The 22,976-nt window shown below is 40.5% G+C and overlaps 1 protein-coding gene across 6 annotated transcripts in view; it reads left to right on the top strand.

Annotated features, from left to right (window-relative positions):
- The window catches only part of dscama (Down syndrome cell adhesion molecule a), a 78,896-nt gene that overhangs the window by 44,361 nt on the left and 11,559 nt on the right, over positions 1 to 22,976 (top strand). For 4 of the 6 annotated variants that reach the window (XM_067494577.1, XM_067494579.1, XM_067494575.1 and 1 more), the window contains exons 4-15: positions 5,807 to 5,953; positions 6,624 to 6,902; positions 7,114 to 7,389; positions 7,890 to 8,186; positions 9,523 to 9,798; positions 11,003 to 11,281; positions 11,552 to 11,671; positions 12,324 to 12,503; positions 20,502 to 20,698; positions 21,138 to 21,234; positions 21,364 to 21,492; positions 21,692 to 21,859. In XM_067494577.1, coding sequence (XP_067350678.1) covers positions 5,807 to 5,953; positions 6,624 to 6,902; positions 7,114 to 7,389; positions 7,890 to 8,186; positions 9,523 to 9,798; positions 11,003 to 11,281; positions 11,552 to 11,671; positions 12,324 to 12,503; positions 20,502 to 20,698; positions 21,138 to 21,234; positions 21,364 to 21,492; positions 21,692 to 21,859 — 2,445 coding nt within the window. Of the gene's footprint in view, positions 1 to 5,806; positions 5,954 to 6,623; positions 6,903 to 7,113; positions 7,390 to 7,889; positions 8,187 to 9,522; positions 9,799 to 11,002; positions 11,282 to 11,551; positions 11,672 to 12,323; positions 12,504 to 20,501; positions 20,699 to 21,137; positions 21,235 to 21,363; positions 21,493 to 21,691; positions 21,860 to 22,976 lie in introns of those variants that run through there. The other 2 variants (XM_067494578.1, XM_067494580.1) reach the window with 2 other exon arrangements.

The following is a 22,976-nucleotide window of genomic DNA, read 5'->3' as shown; positions in this document are numbered from 1 at the left end:
ATCATAAAGTAGCCAGGGCATTACAGTCTCTGCAGCATCAAAAAAAAAACTCACCAAAAATGCCATTAAAAGGGTATAAAAGGAAAAAACCTCAGGAAGAGCAACAGAAGGAAAGATTCCGTGATGGTCATGATATGGATGGATATGAAATACAAGTTGTATATACAGAGTAGACAGAAATTAGGATCTACAAATATAAGATAGTGAAATATGTTTAAAAAAAATTAACCTTACAGGTTGCTATCAGTACAGATTTCATTAATTCATTTTTAAAGAAATGCAGTAAAATAAATGTTTTTTGTGTGTGTGTGTGCTTTGCTACATTCTACATATTCCTGCAGTGTGTCAGTATTGAACACATTTGACTGGACTGTAAATGTGTGTGTTTCCACCTGTCCTCCATTTACAGTACTGGGAGTAATGCTTGCTAAGCGAATGGTGGCCAGTGTGTTGCCATGGCGACCTCTGCAGTTGTCAGTGGGCCTGCTGTAAGAATGACAAATGATTTTTATTAAAGGGACTCTAAATTGGCGGGATCCCCCCCCCCGTTCCCTCCTCTACAGAGATACTTGTCCTTGTCTGATCTAACTGGAGTCACTCTGCCAATAATTCTGACCAGGCCTAATTACAATACAGGCCTTCCTGGACTCATCATACACTCATTATTACTCACAGACTACACCAGAAATGCTGGCGCCAGTTACTGTGCGACATTCGTGCAATGGGAAACAATGTTGCATTGCATATGGCAGTATGATCACTGCAGTTTCAGTTTTTTAGAAACCTATGGGATAGCTATATTTTCATTTCATGTAATCAAATCAAGGGGTGCAGCTGTAAAAAAGTAAAAGTCACTGTTGATCCAAAACATCAAAGCCAATATCTACCAGTCATATCAATTTGCATTAAAATATACTTATTCTTCTGTGTGGTCACACTAACAGAAATAATCTGTGTGTAAATTGTAGCTTTAGGTGATGTTTTATGGTTTTATGGATGTGTGCATACATACAGTACAGTGTTTGGGAAAATTGGTTGGTTTCGCTGCAGAAAATGGAACAGTGCAAGCACCCCCCACCCCAAACACACCCTCCATTGCATTATATCAATGATTTTTAGTTGCATATGGTTGATGGTTTGTTAGTGTTTAATTTCTCCCTGTATTATCTATTATTTTTTTTTTTTTTTTTTTTAAGCTGCATGACTTTGAGTGGCCAAGGTTACAGTGACACTGTAGGGCCCAGCTGTCTCCAGGGACCTCACTCCACTCACTAATATAGTCCAAGACAGTTGCACAGTGGGGACGCTGCCAGCAGATTGATGAGCAAGCAATTTTTATCTGCATTGTTTAGCTGACTACATTGGTTTCTAGTACATACTGCAGGCTCCAGTTGGTGTTGATAGCTCAGATGATTCAAAGTTCTTCGGATTCAGATGAGTGCAGGTTGAGGTGTTCAAGGTCAGAGGAGAAACTCATTTTTTCAGACAAAAGAGGAAACTGAGAATGTTCTGTTTTTTTAAAAAAGAGTTAATGTGCAAAATACAGAGCTTCAAAGAGAATACATAGTTTCTATGTTATGATTTTTCATTATCAATGTGTTGCAGATACTGTAGCACGGAAGCTTAAGATACTAAAGCTTATTATACTTGATTTAGATTTGAGCAAGACAGACAGGCAGTGTAAGAAGACACAGGTTTCTCTGCATGGGCTTCCTGTTAAGATCTGTCAAACAGCCCTGACATTTTTTTTCTTTTTTCATTTTTTTTTTTAAATAATTGCTCTGCTTAGCAATGATCTGAATTAGCATATGAAAGTTGTGTCTTCTTTTCTCCTTCACTGGCAGCGCATAGCTGTAAGCTAATTTGTAAGTCATTTTAGATGACAGAGTGGTTGTATCCCCGAGGTGTTCTTTCCCATTTCATCTTTTATTTTCTCTCTCTCCTGCTTGCTGTGTCGGTCTCTCCACCTTTTTTCCCCTCCTCCCATCTTGTCTTTCCTCCATTCACTCTTATTTTTATAGACTATTGAAATGGCTCTGGAGGCTGAGGCAACTTCAGCTGAAGCACAAGTTATGGGACAGATGGTCACCCAGCAAGCTCAGGCCAAAGTGCTCAGCAATGTCACATTGTGTCTTTGTGTTTCACCTTATCAGAATTCCTCCCTTCTTTTAGTCCTTGTTACACGTTAACCTCTGTGTCCAATGGTGAGACAGCTATGCAAGTGCAAACTGTCCTTACTGAAAGGTGTAATGGGAGTAGAGTAATATAAACACTTCTTTCAGTTTCTGTTATGTCTCTAAAGCACTATAGTTTACAAGTGAAGAACTGCAAATCCTCCCCATTTGAATGAAGATTCTACTTGCAGTGGGAATTAATTAAAGTGACTGAGTGTGGATCCACAGAAAGGGACTTGTGTTTGTGGTATCCTTGATGCCAAAGCAGCTGGGTGGGCCAAGAACAGGAAGGGAAGACAACTATTAGTTTAGCAAGCCACCTGGGGTGAGGCCGTAGTTTTAGAAATATATCTAATACACCCAGGTGTGGACACAAACACATGGTCATAGCTTTAACATACACACCCAGTGCTAGAACACTGGAGGCCGTCCCTCAAGCAGTGTTAGTGTGCATTGGGTAAAGCAGAGAAAAGCAGAGAAAAGTGTAGTGGAGGACCTACGATCGTTATTATTGACCATTCCTCTATGCAGCTGTATGCTTCATAAACACATTCACACTCAGTCACATGCACAGGAACACACATGTTCACACACACACGTTAATTTGCAGACACACACACGTTAATTTGCAGATACACAAGCAAGCAGGATTTCAAATAGAAGCAGTGTTAGAAGCACACATTCTCCCTCAACTTCCAAGGACATGCAGATACAACTTGAAACAATAGGCCTGCAGTGTGTCAGACAATCACTGGTGTGTGACAATAGTGAAACCAAGAATCAAGATAATCAGTTACAGAAAAGGCACTGAACATTTTTTTTTATAAATGACAAGCAACTACCACCTTCAGGTATGGAATTTGCTAATATCCGAAATCTTATTACTGGCAACATAATAGAAATTAAATATAGTTTCACTTTTAGCATTTTCCTAATTACTGTCTTGTCTTGCAGCAGTGTTCCTTGAATCAGAAGCACATGAACGTGATCAGGAAGCAGTAGTAGCACAGTAGTTTAGGTTCACATGTTTGGTGATAATGTGCAGCACTGGTCAGTCAAACACCGTCCACCAAGATAAATTTCCTGTCCCAAGGATTTTCTTTTCAAGTATGTAAATACTATGTAAATATTTCCTACAGTGCCTTTGAAAGAATTGGACGGATAAGAATTTATTTGCTTTTGCTGTAACCATGGATATCAGGCAAAGGTTTGGAATTTTAGCTTTAATTTAATATTTTTTACAACTCGATATGTTAAACAGTATAGACATCACCTTTTCTGTCAGATTAACCCAATTTTAAATTATTTGCTAAATTATGGGAAAGTAAATAAACATACAATATTAGCTTGCAATACTATTTAAATTAAGTAAGTATAGTGGTTTCAGATAAATATGACTTTTTGTCTAATAGAAGGTGAAATACTCACCCTAAAGAGATGCTTGGTAAAACTCAACTACTGTGCCCAGTGTTGCCGTATTTAATGGATATCATTAGTGAATTATGCTGTAGGCTACATCTAGAGTACTGTTAACCTACATTTTTTTTTTAGTCTACATGTGTGCACAACATTGAGCATGCTTAATGTTTACTATCAGCAGTTTAATCTCTGAGTTGTTCTGATACTAAAGAAAGACTTGATTATCAGCCAAGATCATGTGAAGGGTCTTTCTTCTATCAGTTAAAGCAGGTTTTGGGGGCATTTATTTAAAATGTGGTTTGGCAGTAATTGCATGATGTGAGTTGGTGACTCTGCAAATACATGTTTGGGTTTTCAAATTTGACTGAGTTAATAGTTTATACAGCAATTGTGGCTACTGGCGCTGAGGGTTTTAACACAATGTTTTGACACCACATATTGGGATATTTTGATGTTGAAGACTTCTGAAACTATTTAAACACTGTAGTTTGACTCTGAAAAAAAACACTTCTTTATTAGATAAGAAGATGGATACCACATTCAGCTTATCATTAATAAATATTATAGCTTATTAAGAATGGAAATAAGGGTAACAGAAACCCTGACTAGTAACTGTGAAGGATACTAACATATTCTGTCATTCTGGTTTGTGTTTATTTTGAACAACAGCCAAAACAACGTGAAAAGAAAAATGTGCTGATCAACTTCCAACAATAAGTACTGTTTCTTCACAGAAAAAAATGCATCATTCAATGTAATATTAAATATATAGATCTTCCTATATGAAACGAGCATTCTACTGAGAGCCTCTTCCTTTTGTTACAGTGACAGGCAATCTGCTTTAATGAAAGCAACTTTTGAAGCCTGGCAACTTTTAAATGGGAAAGAGACAGAACGAGGAGCAAGTAAAAGTAGGGAGGACAGTCAGCATTTCCTTTTGCTTCGACATTGGCATCTGCGTCTTTCCATGGAAGTTAACCAGCAAAATTTACAATTGGTTTTGTGATTACAAACTTTATTATTTCTCCTGCCCCCCGCACTTTAGAACTGATTATCATGTGATCATGTGTGGGGCTATGTTGACACCGTGACCATGTGCGATTCACATAATCTTCACCTGTACTCTTCTTCCCAGTATTTTTGCATCCACTATTCACAGACCTATTCAAGCAGCCCTAATCTGTCTAAAACTGTCATGACAGGACTTAATTTAACACCCCATGAAGTCTACTTTATGATAGCCTATCTCTACCAGTATTGCCAGAGTCCCCCATTGATCTAGTGGTCCCATTTGATCCCCATCCCTGATAGGCTTTTCCATCCCCGTGACATGAAATAACTCATCAGCCACCAGCCACAGCACACATCACTCCTCATAAACACTGACTACCTTTTTCTTGTACCATGTGTTCACACAAATTAACATAACATTAACATGATATTAGCACATCTGACCTGTGCAGCAATGCCTTATCAAAGTGCTCTGTGATCCCTGGCTCCCTGTGCTTTAGTCTGACGCTGAGAAAGAGAGAGACACTGATAGTTTCCCCCGAGAGAGAAAGAGAGAGAGAAGAGAGCGATGAGCTACATGATAACGAGCTGTGTTACACTGCTACACAACACAGAGCCTTGTCACAGTGCCTCAGAGCTCTTCAGAGCTAAATGGGCTGCAGCAGATGTTTGGTGACTACAATCACACAGCACTGCGTACCTCACTTGACTTGCAAATATTTGCTAAGAGACTTCAATATTAGATTTTCTGTATTCTCTCCTTTTAGAATGTGTGAGGTAGTGATTCCAGTGCATAAGAATGAACTCACAAAGTACACGTTCTTCTCCACAGCATACAACAGTAGAAGATTATTTGTTATAAAATGCTCCGATGATGAAATCCAGAGGATATTGGCTGTTTGTTTCGTTCCTTTCATGTTTCACATCGTGTTTGAGACACAACCAGTTAGATTTTGGATAAACTGGAATAAACAGTGTATTACATAATGTTTTCTAAATTCCATCTTTATTGATGTTAAAAGTATCGTGGGCAAAGGACATGCCCTGGCTGGTCCAGTCTTCAGTTGGTAGCTGTTTTCAAAGACTCATGTTTTAGTAAATCTGCAAAGTTCAACATTACACTGATAAGCTTAGGCGTAATATACAGCCGTTATGAATATTGTTAAATTACTTGATGTTCTAATCGTCTGTTTATTTTTCAGTGTCTCGGTTTCTCATCACGTCCACGGGAGCTCTATATATCCTGGATGTGCAAATGGAGGACGGGCTGTACAACTATAGGTGTATGACACGTCATCGGTACACAGGAGAAACGCGACAGAGCAATAGTGCCCGACTCATTGTCTCAGGTAAGAGTGGCACCAAAACATCCAGTGGAAGAGTGAAATGACACAATAAATTGATATGACACATAAAAGCACACATCTTCGTGCTCATCTAAAGTTTGGATCCTCATTCTTTTTTGTGTGTGTGTTACATTTTTTTGTTTAACACAAGACAAGCAAAAAACACATGAATTAAAGGCAGGATGACATATGATAAAGGTCATCAGAACTGTGCCAAAGCCGTCTAAAGGGAAATGCCATTGCGTTTCTTAAACAATTTAACGAGACACAACAACCAATTTAACATGGAATTCAGTTTATTTTGTCCATTTTTAATTTTCCGTTATTGTCAGTCCCCCTCATTCTTGTTCAACCTACCGCTTTACAGTAACGGATTTGTGTTTTTATTTCCTTATTTTTATACTAAGCCCATTTAAAGACTTTCATCAAAATAACATGTTTTCAAAAAATGTAATAGGACATATTGCAGTGCCAAGGTTCTGAAGATACCACACTTTGACTGTATGTCATATTGAAACACTCAACCACTGTTGACAGACATACACTATTAGCCTTTAGCCAGAAAAGGGAATAAAAAACTAAACTCAAACACAGAAATACAGAATTTGCATTTACAACTTGGATTTGAACAACAAAAATAACTTAAACCTCTTAAAAAAACTACATCGTGCAGACCCTACCAACTCAGCACCCCACATCCTGGACAGCTTTGAGCGTCGTGAGGTGATGGCATCTCATCGAGTGGAGTTGCCCTGCAAGGCCTCTGGTCACCCCGCACCCAAATACCGCTGGCTAAAGGACAACAGGCCCCTGGAGCCCGACACACGCTTCAGACAGAGTGTGACAGGCCTGCTGATAGAGCGAGCCCAGCCCAGTGACACGGGGTCGTATGTGTGTGAGGTGTGGAATGGCTACGGCAATGCTGAGGTGGTTGGCAGGCTGCAGGTAAAAGGTCAGTACCTATGGGCTGGTGGTAAGTCATTGGTGATTTATTGCTGTCAAAGAAAATCAGGGCTGCCTTAGATGCAGCCTCTGATTTCTAAGTTTCAGCCTCCTAAATCTTTCCCTAGCAAAATATTGATTGCTTAGTAAAACAGATATGGATAAATGTTTCAGTCATTTACTAGAAGCAGCCACTAACATTTTATTTCCCTCACCTGCAGAGCCCCTAAAGGTCATGGTGAGCCCACGGAAGGTGAAGGGCAGCGTGGGAAGCCAGGTTTCACTGTCCTGCAGCGTAACTGGCTCTGAGGAGTACCAGTTGTCCTGGTACCGCAACGGAGAACTCATCTACCCGAGTAACAGCGTCCGTATGACAGGCCAGAACAGGGAGAACCTGGTCATGGCTGGTATGGCCAAGAGTGATGGAGGAGCCTACCAGTGTTTCGCCAGACATGGCAAGATGTCAGCCCAGGACTTTGTTCAAGTCATACTGGAAGGTCAGATTTTGATCTTCTATTTGATGACACAGTGTGTGACTGGTGAATTTTTTCATCTGAAAATGTAACCGAAGTAGCATGTGTGTTCTTGTTATTTTGTCTAAACTTGTGTTTTAGTGTGCAAATGTAACTGTAAGAATGTATCTACGCTCAAAACATTGTAAATGTGAAACTGAATGATGCAGTGCAGATGAAGGCCAACCCAGTTTATTAGATTTTCTGAAATGGGTTGTTAAATGAGCTGCGGTTGTTGTATTTCCCTTCTATGACCACCGTTACAAGGACTGTAGTGGTAAAGATGTTTTGGAGCCAGAAAGAAGAGCCTTAATCTGTTTTAGATGCTGTTTCAGATTTGTTTTACCACAGTCATGTGTATTGTGGTACGCAGTCATTTTAGTCTGGAATTTAGAAAAACATTTGTCGTGTAATAATCTTTAGTGAAAGCAATCAGTGTAAAATAATAAAATAGCCTATTCCACGTGACTCTCCGTACTGTCTAGATGGCACCCCCAAGATTCTGGCTTCGTTCAGCGAGAAGGTTTACAACATCAACGAGTTTGTGTCGCTGTCGTGCACTGTGAAAGGCACACCGGAGCCCAGGATTACATGGACTCTCGATGAGGAGCCCGTGGTACGGGACAGCCGCCACCGCATCTCCCACTACACCAATACTGAGGGCCACGTGGTCAGCCACCTCAACATCAGCCAGACCCAGGTTCCCGATGGAGGAGTGTATCGCTGCATCTGCAACAACTCTGCCGGGACAGTTTCCTACCAGGCGCGAATAAACGTAAGAGGTGCTTGTCAGATCAACTCTTCCAACACACCATCACATATACACATCAACATGCCTTTGATTTATTCTGCTTTGATACATATAAATTGACTGTGCATAGAACTGCAAACGCTTGAAGGAAACATGGCTAAGTTAGTCCCGAGATCTGAATTATTAGTTTATCCGAAATGTAGGTAGTTTCTGTTTCACGTGTAAGAAACTGATTGTGTGGCTTTAGTTTGTTTCTTCTCTCACTATAGAACACTAAAGGCTACTTCCACAGCCTCCTGTAGTAGTTACTCCTTTCACTGGGTTACTGGTGTCAGCAATAACTTTTCTTATGCCCCACTTCCTACCCAGCACCTGCTGATAGCTTTATATTGGGACACTATTAGGGTGACGTATTGTTAGCTGCAGTGCATGACTGTAGTGCTATCTCCTCTCTTCAGGGACATGGTTGGCTGGATTGCTGTTGTCAGATCGCAGTAGTAGTGAGGCACTCAAGCTTTTCGTGCTCTGTGCAAGGCCATTAGCATTGCTTTATTGCAGAGAGAGAAGGGTATGTTTTGTACACTGATTGGTTTAATTTGATTGTGTTCATTCTTGCATGTTGTGAGGCTAAATAGAGCGACCCTCTTGCCCTTAGGCGGGGGTACATGGATGCCGAATGCAGCCAAGCAATGAAGATAAATCTCCACAGGTGCCATTGCGGAGAAAGTGTAATGACTGTTTCTCACATCGTTGGCTCCTTAATCGTGCTAAAGAGAGTAGCAACCCAGGATATGCTCCTGCTCAAAGTACACTACAGAGCCTAGTTAAACTGTCTTCTCCAGTGGTTTAAAGAGAAGCCTAATAGTCCATTTACCTGATAGACACTGAGCTATAGAAGCCTATCGGTTATTCTGTTGGTTTTTCACAAGTGTCTGAGAAAGCCAGCAACATGAGTAATGGTTTTGATAATAGCTTCATGAGTGGAGAAAGGGAACATTCCACTCTAATGCTTGTCTGAGGCAATCACAGCCAGTACTGAAGAGGTGGGAGTAAAATGGAATATTCTCTATAAGCTCAAATAGTAGGGAACATGAGTCCCTGGTCCTGACAAGGCAAAAGGCAATCTCAGTCTCATATGAAAGAAAGAGGGGTAATGATTTCCTTCTCTGTGTTGCCTAGACAACAAGTTTACTTAATCAAGCAATCTCTTAAATAAATCTTGCTAATGTTTTTATTTGTTTGAATGTATCAAGGCCTGTAAACTCTGTGGTGTCTTGAAAACACACACAACACAGCACCATCTTTTATACCACACCCCTGCCTCAAAATCATTTTAAGAGAGTTGTCTCTCCAATGTGTCCTTCAAGGGCCTGCCAGCATCAGACCAATGAGAAACCTCACTGCCATCGCTGGGCGGGACATGTACATCCACTGCCGGGTCATTGGCTACCCGTACTATTCCATCAAATGGTACAAGGACTCCAATTTGCTGCCGTACAACCACCGGCAGCGGGCCTTCGAGAACAACGGTACCCTGAAGCTGTTTGATGTGCAGAAGGACGTTGATGAAGGCGAATATACATGTAATGTGCTGGTGCAGCCTCAGCTCTCCACCCACCAAAGTGTCTATGTTACTGTGAAAGGTATGAAGCTCAGTCTGGTCTGTCTTCAGTTACAGTAATTGATTAAATGGTCAGTCTGGGCCTTATGTTTAGAAGAAAAGCATGGGACTTAGGTACTGTAGCTGGGTTTAGTCACTGATACTCCATCATGATTATTACCAATCTCCTGTGTCAAGTAAGCAGCTTTGGTCATGTATTTGAGGGAGGTGTGACACTATATTATTGTCCAGAATTCATAGCTAGTCCATCATTACTCACTCAGTCTGTGGTTACTAATACAGACTAACTTCATGAGTGAGTCCACAAACTTAGAGTGGTGTACGTGATGCACATCACATTTTAAAGATACACCAAAACATCATTTTGGTAGCTACCTTTACTTTCTGCAGAAAGCACAGATGTGCAGAGAGATATTTCTTTATAATAACTTATTAAAATAAATTGTTCTCATCACTGATAGCAAAGCACCATCTCCATCATTTTGGCCAACTTATCTGGGAATCATCTGAATATGCAGCGGCGTGGAGCTGGACTGAGCCAAATGATGATAACCCCTGATAGCTCTCTATCTTCAGTGATGCTGGATAATTTGAATTGTCGGATGGGCAGATTCCCCCAGCCCCCAACACCCTCCACCCTCCCTCCCTCTCTCTGGCGGGTCTTGACGTGCTAACGAGTGTGCGAGGGGGAAATCACACAGCATAGACAAAGCTACGCCACCATTCTGCCTCAGCTAATTTGCTCCTCAGCTGCTTAGCATTCCACCGCTGCCGAGAGGGAATCCCCAGGAGCCTATTATGCCTATTTTGTTGTGAATTAAATAAGCGCTGAAGTGCCGCTTATTCCAATGTTATTTTAAATCATTAATTTTCCAAAGAATCTGGTTCTCACGATGACTACAGTCTCCCCAGAGACCAAAAGAGAGTGAGAGAGGATGTTATATGCGTGTTGTTTGAGAGAGAATTCAGCTGCTCTATGTGGGGAGAGGCAATAAAATCACAGTGTAATGTTTTATTATGGAGAACACGATGATAATGAGAGAAATGTGATGGATGAGTTGACATGGGACTGCTTCATAATGTACGGTGAGGTCATAAAGTTGTTTGCTTTATACAGTACATAAATGGTGACTGACTTTAAGAAACATCTGCTCAAAGTAAACTTGAGTCCTTGGAATGTGATCCGAAGGCCTCAGGTCACAATAATTTGCATGTCTCTTCCGCAGTCCCACCCACCATCCACCCATTCGAGTTCCCTCGGTTTTCCATCGGCCAGCGAGTTTTCATCCCCTGCGTGGTCATGTCTGGTGACCAGCCTGTCTTCATCACCTGGCAAAAAGATGGTCGGCCAATCCCAGCAAGCCTGGGTGTCACCATAGACAACATAGACTTCACTAGCTCCCTGCGCATCTCCAACCTCACACTGATGCACAACGGTAACTACACATGCATCGCACGCAATTCAGCTGCCGCCGTGGAACACCAGAGCCAGCTCATCGTCCGAGGTAAGAATAAGTGAGAGGGGTGAGAAGATGAGAAAAAAAGTTGGGAGAACAATATGGGCATAATTTTACAAATGCAGCAGGTGCGAAGAAATATTTTAGTGTGTTGTGTTATTTGCTGCAAATGGTAAGAGTTTTGCAGAGATAAAGAAGAAGAATCCAGATGATTTTCAGAGACCGATTTAGAAATCTCTTATCTTATCTTTTTAGAGATTTTTGAACATATTTTTGTCCTGAATGCGATACAACAACTAATGACTACCTGTCTTGCAGTTCCCCCTAAATTTGTGGTGCAACCTAAGGACCAGGATGGCATCTATGGAAAGGCAGTGATATTAAACTGCTCAGCTGAAGGTTATCCTGTTCCTACAATCCAGTGGGAGTATTCTAAAGGTAAACACATGAATATGCACACACAGACTATATATGTGTAGTATAATAAACATGCTGTAGTAACACAAAATGATTCCTCCCAGGTTCAGTGAAAGATTGGAATGTGATAACTTGCTTTTTCAGATTTCTTTCCTAGAGCCAGATTATTCTCTACAATAGATGGTCTTTTTGTGAATGCTGACACAGCAATGATACAGTAATATCCACAGCCTTGAGGTTGAATAAATAAAAAACCTCCACTTCATCCACCATTCATGGAAGAGCTCTTTTTATTTGGTTTCATTCCGCATTATTCCATCCTGACTGGCCACAGCAGAAAAGCTATTTTTTTCGTAAAACAAAGGATTGGAGGAAGGAGTTCTAGGATGTTTACTGATTTTTATACATGATTTTAATTTTGCAAATGTAGTGTGTGATGGATATGCACTGCAGTTTAACCATAGAAAGCAAACTTATGCATTATTTATACCCATTAGCTACTTTATTAATCTCACAAAATTCTGCACAACTGATTGCTGTAATGTTTGTTGATGTCATTTGTACCCATGTGACAACACTAACATGAAGTTTCTTCTGTTAGTTTAAACCGACCTTTCTGCCTGGAGCCCACAAACACTGATTGAGAATATGAAAACACTGTGTTCTGTGACAGGAGCTGGCGTTCCACAGTTCAAACCCATTGCCCTTAACTCAGGCTTTCGGATCGAGGTGCTGGTCAATGGCTCTTTGCTGATCAAACATGTGCTGGAAGAAGACAGTGGCTTCTACCTGTGTAGAGTCAGCAACGACGTTGGAGCTGATGTTAGCAAGTCCATGTATCTCAATGTCAAAAGTAAGTTTCACAAAAACAGCCTGACTCTAACCTACTGTTCAGAGGATACAGTTAAAACATGAATCTCAGAGTTGCAAAGCGTTCTTTTTTTATCATTTTTGACAAGATTGATCAGTCACAGTTGACTTTATCTAGCCCGCTTTCCTTTTTGCATGTCCAGGCAGGTCATGCTTAGTTCTGCTGGTAACAGAAAGTAAAACATTAACACAAAGGTTGAGTAAGTTGAACTGCAACTCTGTCTATAACGGTCAAGCCACCAGCAAGATGCCGTCATGGTGCTTGCGCTGTGCTTTCTGCCTGAATGAATTCCCACGAGAGCAATGCACACAGCCACTGCCATCACATCTCTTGGAAAAAGTACAGCATTTATCTGCTGTGTGACCAAGGACTTAGCTCCCCTCCATTAAGCCCTGATTTCTACATGCAGGAAAGAGCTGCCATGTGGAAAAGAGGAGTGAAGGGTAGAGGAAAAGGGGTAATCCATGTCCATTCGCCTCCTCCCTGTGCCTGTGTGCTTTCTTTAGTCCTTATAGTACTTTGTCTTGGCTGGAACTTTATGTTCATGAAATTCACAACAAGCAATCAATTCTCACTGTCTGCACTCTGAACTGATATTGTAGTGGTTTTTTCACTTCTTTCAACAGGAATCCTGCCTTCTCCAAAACAGCATTTCATAAAGAATTACTCTAACGCGTGATTTAAATTACCACAGGTTGTTAAAGAAAGAGATGCTAAATTCGGGGATTTGATGGTGTACATGCTTACAGACAACTGTGTCACAAATACCATGAAAATGCCCAGTTTAAGGTTGTGCATGTGACTGTGAATTTGTATGTGTGTGTGTGTCTGTATGTGTATGAGAGTGATGCCCAGCTGGTCCTCTGTGGCTGGGTGCTCATTTTATTCACTCGCTGCTAGATGAGGCTTTTGCCCTTGTGGCTCTTATCAAGCCAGAGCAGAGTACACCCTGCTGTGTGTCTCACTGTCTGCCAGCCACTACCAAACAGGCTAGCACTCTGTCATCACCCCTCCTGTCTGACTCCAGCCCCTCATGTTCCCTCACAGACAAACATTCATGCACCAAGACACTTAATCAACTAGCCATTCAATCAAATTTACATGTTCTCATAAGTTGCTGCAAATCAAAAGCTTTTCACTCATTAAGTGTGGTCAGTTTTCATTGAAAGGAAAAGCTTCTTAGTTACATTTATTTAATCTTCTGTATTTACGCAAAAGCAGAGATGGAACACCAGTTTGTCTTCCCCTGTATTTAGTCTGTAGCAGGTTTGGCTCTTGTGCTGCATATGTGGTCAGATTTCTTATACAATAAAATAGAATTCACAGGAGCACTGCATCATATAACAATGTAATTAATGCTCTCTAACAGTATTTTACTTTATGACATAATATTTTGTCTTTGTTTAGAAAATGAAAGCAAACTTCATGTAATGAACTACATTTTCTTACTGACCTATTTTTTAAATTTTGTACAATATACAATATTATATTAATATTGCATATTGGAGCTGAAACTAATACGTGTTTGTTTGAAAATTAATAAACAAATATTTAGATTTATGCGAATTAACCCAATTTTTAAAGGATAACCCTAAACAGTGAACCTTAGGAAACAAGTTCCAATTGTAAACTGCATCAATTACCACAAATATGGATACAAATATCACCTTCCTGTCTTTACAGTTTTCCACACAGACAGTTCTCCACCTTTCACGCTGCTTATTATCATTTTGAGATTAATGGATCACAAAACTTGGCAACTTACTTCAATGTAAACTACATTATGGGCGACAGACACATATTAAGATCTGAGTTTTTAATCCAACAGACTGTCATCTTTTTCTGTTTTTGGGTCTGTGTGCACGCGCACGTGTGTGTCTGTGTGTGTGTGTGCGTGCGTCACCAATCCCTCAGTTGCACACTCTACTACTGTGTGTGTATGCTGATGTTGTGATAGCTTCTCTGTCCCTATTTGTGCCTCTCCTCCATAGTAAAGCCAATCTTCTCTGGAGTCAAACCTTATCCTTTTCCCCTTTTGGGTGTGTCTATGAGTGTGTCAGTTTGCAGACAATGAGCTCAATAATCTTCAAAGCATCTCCATGTGTTTAACAGGTACAGTGGTGACCCTTTGCATTCCACTCTAACGTCTGAGACTGTAATGTTCCTTAAGCACTGCACTGCACTGTTTTTATGTTGTTTATCCAGGCCATTCAACGCCACTTGAGCAGTGGTGCCTACTTAAGAAGCTTAGGAACCAATTAGGGGGCGCACAATCTGACGCATGCTAAAGTACTTGCGTAATGGACAGCATGATCTTCACTGTGTATTGTTGGCTTTTTAGGTGGTGTGGTTCGATATTTAGTAAACAGAAATCAGTGAATTCAAGATCTGAGATGTGTAGTGTAGACACATGTGGTAAAGATGCTGTCAGTTCAAACATAGAATACAGGTGAGCAAACACATTCATAAACACACACACACACATTTGCACACAAAGAGCTGCACACATTAATACACAGTCATAATGTAAAGGCACAGATACTGCACAGCTATTACAAAAGAGTAATGGGCCAGGCAGCTAATGCCATGGTTTCGATAGATCCCACTCTGCCTGGCTATTGTGATGGACTCCCCGGGAAATGAATTGCAGCTATTGTGATGTCCTAGCATGGCACTTTCATTGTTAGGAGCCTCTGTGCATAGGCTAATGTCTGGTCACAATACACCATGCATCATTTTTTATGAAAACCACCTCTGCACCAACAGCTGGCAGAAACTCACACACGCTGGTTTAAGTTAAGCATGTCTGCATTTTATGAGCTTTTTAATATGAGCAGCGGTTTTTGTGTTGTCTTGACAGCTGCTGCAGGTGGAGCATTAAACAAATGCTTTTTGTTCAGTGTTCATACCTGCAAAACAGATGCAATTCAGTCAATTCATTAGCAATCCACAGTGGATGCTATCAGTCCGTCAACAGCCACTCAGTGTTTATCAGGGCCAATTAAGGCCAATCAACCCTATTAGACATCATAATGTCGGCAGACAGTGATGATGGCAGAGCATATAATGAGGATTCAGTGAAGAGAAGTGGTAAATGGTCTTGTGGTCACTGAGCAATCTCTGAAGCACAACATGCCTCAGACAACCATAAAAAAAGTCTCTCATCTTCTGATCACTGTTTCTGTTATCTTTTTTGTTCATCTGCATCCGAGCCCCCCACCCTCCCAACTCTGCTAAGGGGTCCACCCAGGCTGCAGGCATCCATTTGGTATCATGCTCTATGTCCAAGCCAATTGTGCAGCTAAGGGAATTATTTCAGTACATTGCAGGCAGCCATTGAACCAGTCATCTTTGTGCGATCGCTGCAACACTCCTCCCTCCCCCATCCTGCCCGTCTCCTCCCAAGCGCCCACTTACAGTGTGCCTCTAGGGCAGAGAGCTATATGCATCTCTGCATGTCTTCTCTTGTCTGGCCTTCATGGCCCCATTGAGTTGGGGCACCCTGTGGCTTACACTGGCCTGCCAGGCAGCCAGTGACACTGTGTGGGGTAAAAAGGAGACCAGCATCACAGTTCTCTCAACATGGATGATGCTTTTCAAAGCCAATTAATCTGAAGAAAGGTGTTTTTATTATTAAAGATTTTCCGCGTTTCCTAAAAATATAGAAAAAGTCATTTTTAACACAACAGTCAAACAAATGTGTTTTGATGCAGATGAATAGAAAGGATGCAACAAAAGCACTTGTTTATTTGTGAAAGCATTAGGAAAAACTACAATTTTAAGGCGCTGAAACAGTTCCTGTGGCTAATCAATCAGAAAACAGTGCCCTCTAGAGAAATAAAAAAATCTCACCACCAGTTCAATAAATCAGAAAATGAAAGATGTCCTGAAAACTGTAACTAGAATTAATTATAGTATAATAATTTTTGCAGAAGGTGAACCTTGCAAAGTGGAACTTGATATTTCAGCTCTCTTTGTTGCTAAAAATAATTCCTCCAAATTAAATGATGCTGAAATAAATGTAATCCCTTTTAATTACCTCTCACATTTCATTGACCCTCTGAGATGATCTTGCTGAATTCTTCCTCTGCTCACAGATGAATAGCCCCAAACTGAAGCAACTGTCCTGCTATAACTGTTACTATTACAATTCTCCTGTCACCTCTATTTGCTTAATTCTGTTTTTCACATCATTAACACTACCATTCAGAAACATTTTCCTTTTGTATCTTGTTCTTGGCCCTGCATTGCGACATTCAGGGCGTGATTGTGTAATCATCATCATACTCCTGTGAAAATCAATGGCAGGTCTGTGTTCTATTCCTGGCTACTAGCAATGGCCCTTTTTTTTCTAAGAGTGGAGAGAGGAAGGAGGAGGGAGGCAAGCCAGGGAGAGGACAGGAGAGACTGTCCGATGCTGGTTGGCATGGTAACCTGGCCAGGTGAAAGGGAGCCTGGGAGAAGGGGTGGGTGGTGGGGGGTGCTTTTGTCTCACGGGAGTAGCCTATCAGCAGTCAGCCTATCCCCCACAATCCCCTGCAGGTTTAGCGTATCATCACTGCCCTCTGGGTTGCTGTGGAGGAACAGGGCTCTCCTCACCTCCACATAAGACACATTGTACTGTGCAGTAAACATACACTACGCCCATTATTCTTTGCCTTTCCAAAAGCTGTTGCCTTGATGTTTTCTCTTTTTATCTTTTTAGACCAATGTAAGCTAGGGATACTGTACAGCAGAAGATATCAAAGAAAAATATACATTTGGCACTGACAAACATACAGTACATTTCTCTGCCACTGTCCTAGCTTCTTTGTTATAGAACCACCTTATCCATTTAATTTCAGAGTGTCTAAAGTAATCAGATTTGGTCATGTGGGCATTTACATGAGCATTTGGCAAGGTATTAAGAAAAGAGTGTCATCCAGATGAGCATGCAAATATATCAGTGGTACTGGAAGAGAAAATAAACAGAGATTCAAGGTGAAGAAGGTTTAAGCTGAATCCCTGTGTGGTTGATGTGTGTATGTTGCCTCATGTGTTGTGTTTAAGGCAAAATTAGATATCAGGGGAGCTGATGCCTAATGAAACAGGAGACTCCCTTTTCCTCCATCTTACCTCTCTTTCTTTCTTCCCCCTCTCTCTTTCTCCCTCTTTACTCCTCCCTGTGGTCCTGTTCCCACAATTCCACTCAATATTAAAGAAATATATCAACACAACAATTAAAGGGCCAGAAAGTGTGCCCCAGGGCTGGCTCAGCTGGGCTGCCTGCTAACCCCAACACACCTTCTTGAACACACATGCATATGCATGGCCACAAGAACCTAGACACACATACTGTATCCAAATTGTCTTTGTTTTACTAATTTGCTTTTTTGCCGTCTACCTTCTTAGACATTAATGTAGATGTGATGTAAACAAATCAATGCAGTTTGATGTTTGCAACATATTAACTCCAGACCTGCTGTAGACACGGTCAGAGAGGGTAGACAGCCTGTCAGAAGCTGTGCTTCATTAAAAAATGTCAAATATTATCTACAAATAGTGGCTATATTTGGTTTTGTAGCTCAAATTGATCCTCAACAGTTAATCTAAAGCTGCCATTCATCCATGGTCATCACAGCTTTCTCTGTTCATATGAGCTTGAACATATACAGCATGTATGCTTCTCTCTGGCCGTCAATGTAGTGATGAGCTCAAATGTGTTTTTAAGGCTTAGAAGCATAAATTGGTTATGTAGTGTTTCAATAGTGCTGACCAATAAAGACCTGCTTTTGGGTGTGTTGAAGGAACCATAGCTCCAAATGAAATTGCTTCAGTTAATACATAATTGTATTATCATAATTGGATCACAATCAGACTGGCTTGTTGTTATGTTTTTCGGATATTTTCCTCTTAAAAAACTTGATAACTAATATTGTAATATTTCAGTATTTCAAAACCTTGTCGAAGCAAATCAATAAAAAAATATGTTTACACACCTAACATGGATCTATCTTTTCACCATCTTGCCTTTTTGTCACCTAGTGCTGTGTCAACAACACAGCCCTGTGCCACCTCTGAGCCACTTACACAGCAAAATGAGAGTAGCTGTGCTCTAAAACGATACCATTTACATAAAGCCTGAGCACTTATTTTTTTCCTCTCACTTTTCCAAATGTGTCTCACAAAAAATTCATAGTTGTCGTGCAAAATAAATCAGCACTTTTTTCCACACCCGAGCCCCAAACGGCTGCGAAGTGAATAAGAGATGAGGCTTAAATGTTCGCAACCTCCTGCCTGACACTTCCCATCACATCACTGGAGTCACGCTTTGTATGTGTGTGTGTGTGCGTGTGTGTGTGTGTGTGTCTGTGGCAAGAGGCAGGAAATGGGAGCAAACACACGCATGCAGAAGCTTGTGTGTCTGTGTGTATATCTGGGTGTGTCAGAGGATCTGGGAGCAGAGGGTTGTTATACACTCTGCTGTTGGTGTAATGAGGCCTGTATGTCGTTAGTGTGAATTTAGTGTGGTGTCTTTAGACTGTTGTTAGAGCATCACTGTACGATTGAGGTCTCTCACATGCCAGATACACACGGCTGCTTTTTTTACCTACAACACAATATTAACAAACAGCTTACACAGCTTAGTGTATAATGTATGCAACTTTTATTCCTTGTAGTAAAACATAAATGTTAAATAAATGTCAAAAGTTAAATAAACATTTCAACATTCCAAACATTCCAATATGGCCCAATAAGTAGCTTCTGCTTAGGAGGAAACTGGATACTGTAGGTTGCCTCGTTAGTGCAAATGATAAGAGAGGGTTATTATTGTGTTTGAACCATGTATATTTAGAGCAGCAGGCTGTAGTTGGTCGAGTCAGTAGTATTGTAGCTAATAGCTAACAGATAGGTAGCATTTGCTGAGCTTGGCAAAAGAGACTGAGGACATGTCAATTGCTTGTTTAATAAAATGGTGAAAGTTTTGCTTAAAAATATGGGCTTGTTGAAAATCGCCAATTCTCATCATAATAAGTTGTGTTTTAAATGTTTTCTCATTTGCTCCACGCAAATTTTACCTCAAACAACACAACATGTAGTAAAACATTTACATTATTTTAATTAGTCACTATATAGCTATCAATATCCCAATATCCCTGTACAGACCCCGATGTGCTCTGCACCTGTACTATTTTGAGATGACCTGTTTTGTTACTGTAAAAAATGTTCTAAGAAAGCTTTCATCATGTATAGCATTTTTACTGTATTCCTTCTAAGGGAAAACACCAAATCCGAAAAAAAAAATTAACTGTACTGATTTTACAGATTTTAGTCTTTTTCCATACGTTCAAACACAGAAAAGATGAACACTGTAAATACTGTGAAAATACTAAGTACAAACACTGAAAACCAAAAGTGGAAATATCCCAAAAATGAATACTTGAAATACTTTTACATTTAGTTCAGTGGCGCCTGTTGATTAGGCCATGGCTTCTCATCAACATCAGACTTGCAAATAGTAACAGAGAGGAGCATCATTTTTAGATGGATTAGGACTGATCAGTGATTGAAGAAATTTACGTAGGGGGTTGCACGCATATAGATTAGTGATTCATAATTTTGCAAGTAATTTCTTTCAGCTGGGAACATGTGTTTTTCTTTTTTATCCAAAAACGGAGAAAAAACTGTGTGAAAGCAACGAAAAGGTGTCAATGCATTCACAAGAAAAGATTTCTTGCTGTGCTAAGTAGGTAATGATGAAGTTCAAGTTTTATTAATATAATTATTTATAATATGGTGTATTTAGTAATTTCTTAATTATTGATACAATATTTTACTCTACTTTGATAAGTAATTCAAACTAAACTGATCCTTCTCTTGGTTTTACATTAGTGTCATTTCTTAGAACAATATATGGAATAATTCAGATCTACTACCAGTTTAGTTTATTTATGAAATATCTGTAAACCAGAAATCCTCTCCACCTTTTTTTCACACCAGTTCCTGCCATGATCACATCGTACCCCAACACCACATTGGCCACACAGGGGGAAGAGAAGAAAATGAGCTGCACAGCCCATGGTGAAAAGCCCATCATGGTGCGCTGGGAGAAGGAGGAACGCATCATCAACCCAGAGACCAGCCGCTATGTGGTTTCTGTCAAGGAGGTGGGCGATGAAGTCATCTCCACCCTGCAGGTAGGAGGCTACGCTCAGACGTGTAACATTTGAATACTAGTATGGTTAAATTGTTTTATAATGTACTCATATGAGTGAACATTGTAAAAAATAAAAAAAAACTGTTTGGCAGGTGAAGTGATCTTCATATATGAGTTAGGGCCATATTGCAAATGTATTTATTTCATAATTTTATATATGAAGTTACAATATATGCTGAGGAGAAGGATATAAGAAAGACATGTAGACATTGCCACCTTCAGTGGGTAAAGAAGCCAACAAAAGCTGTTAAATGCATATATAAATGATTTCTCTGATTTTTCTCACTCTGCAAACATTGTCCTGCTTAGGCAACATCTCCCAAAATGTCAAATTATCATTTAAAATCAGTATCACAAACCACATCCACCTGAATATTATCTTTTATATCAACGTCATCTAATCCGTGTGCATCCATCAGATCATGCCCACAGTGAGGGAGGACTCTGGCTTTTTCTCCTGCCACGCCATCAACTCTTTTGGTGAAGACAGAGGAATCATACAGCTTACAGTACAAGGTACAAGTGCACCAGCCTAAACCGCACAACAAACTGAAAACCAGAGCTCAACACTCTTTAATAAAGCAACATTAACATGTGTTACAACACGTGAAGTAACAATTAGCTTTTCATCTTTGTGCCTTGTAGAGCCCCCGGACCCCCCAGAAGTGGAGATCAGAGAAGTGAAGGACAGGACCATTGCCTTGCGTTGGACTATGGGTTTTGATGGCAACAGTCCAATCACTGGCTTTGATATTGAGAGCAAGAACAAATCAGGTAAAGGAAAATGGATTTGGAATAAACCACAAATGGACAAATAGCAGAGTAGTTAAGGTTTTTGATGGTTGATGAGTTACTGCATTCATGTCAACACTAAAAGTGAATATAGCCTGTCCTGTAACGATGCCTTTAGCTGCATTTGACCTCTCTGTTGACTTCAGCAACCCCAGTAACCTTTGCCCTCTCCTCTCCACAGCCTCTTGGGATACTGCTCAGAAGACCAAAGATGTCTCTCCTCAGCTTAACCAGGCCACCATCATCGACCTGCACCCATCATCCACCTACAACATCCGCATGTTTGCCAAGAACCTGATTGGCAAGAGTGAAGCCAGCAACGAGCTCACCATCACCACTGATGAAGCCGGTCAGAAAGAACTGACAAACTTTTTTTTTACTGTATCCACCGTCTTTCATATTGTACACATTGGTGCTCATCAAGTATTCAGAGCCTTTCACATTTTGCACTTCACACTATTTCTTTTTTGCTCATTACTGTGTCCTTAAGGACAAAGTGAGAACATGTTTTTAGAAATGTTTGCAAATATATTAAAAATTAAAATCTTCTGGGATAAGTCTCTTCAAGCATCTCACACCCAGTTTCAGGCATGTCATCCAGTTTCCTAGCAGATCCCCTCAAGATCCATCAGACTGGATGGAAAGTGTCTGTGAACCACCATCTTTAGCTTTCTCCCCAAATGCTCTGTGGGTCTTAGGTCTGGTTGTGGATGTGCCATTTAAGCACGATGTTATGTGCATCAGGTCACTGTCATCCCAAAAGGTTAACTGTCACCCCAATCTTATTCACTTTGGAGCAGATATACTTTAAGGCTTTCTCTGTTTGGATGGTAAAAAGATAAGCTCCCCACTCCTTTAAATGCTGTTTGGCTTCTGTTTTGCCACTCTAACATTCTGCAATATTATCCTAGTGGTTACAATGTTCTTACATTTCACCACTATCGAGGCCACTGTGCTCCTGAAAACACTGAAATCTTTAGAAGATGCTTTATACCCTGCTGTGCTCCTAGCGACTATGTCATCTGAAGGTCTGCAGAGAGTCCCTATGATTTCATGGCTTGATTGACATGCAGTAGGAATTGTGGGACCTTACATACTCAGGCGTGTGTCTTTCTAAACTATGTGCAATCAAGTTCTACACACCTGTCATTTAGGCCTGACAATAACTTGTGGAAAAAAGAGATTTCACTGTGGATTTTTATTAAATTTGCAAAACATGTTTTGACTGTATCATTATGGATCACTGAGTGAAGATTGGTTGGAATAAACAAATGTTACAGATGCATTTCACTCTTTTTTAGAGATTTTATAGATCCAGTAACAAGAAAACATTAAATTTTTATGATCCAACATATCCAAGTAACCCAACGATGGAGACAACAGTAAGGCATGAGTGCATGTGGTGGTTGAAAGACAAGTGGCGAAGAAGGTAAAAGGGCAGAGTCAGTTCATTAGCAGCCCAGTGA

This window comes from Channa argus, chromosome 24 (genome assembly GCF_033026475.1).
Source record: "Channa argus isolate prfri chromosome 24, Channa argus male v1.0, whole genome shotgun sequence".
Lineage (NCBI taxonomy): Eukaryota > Metazoa > Chordata > Actinopteri > Anabantiformes > Channidae > Channa > Channa argus.
Note: the sequence above shows the minus strand (reverse complement) of the source record. Positions and strands in the feature narration are given on the sequence as shown.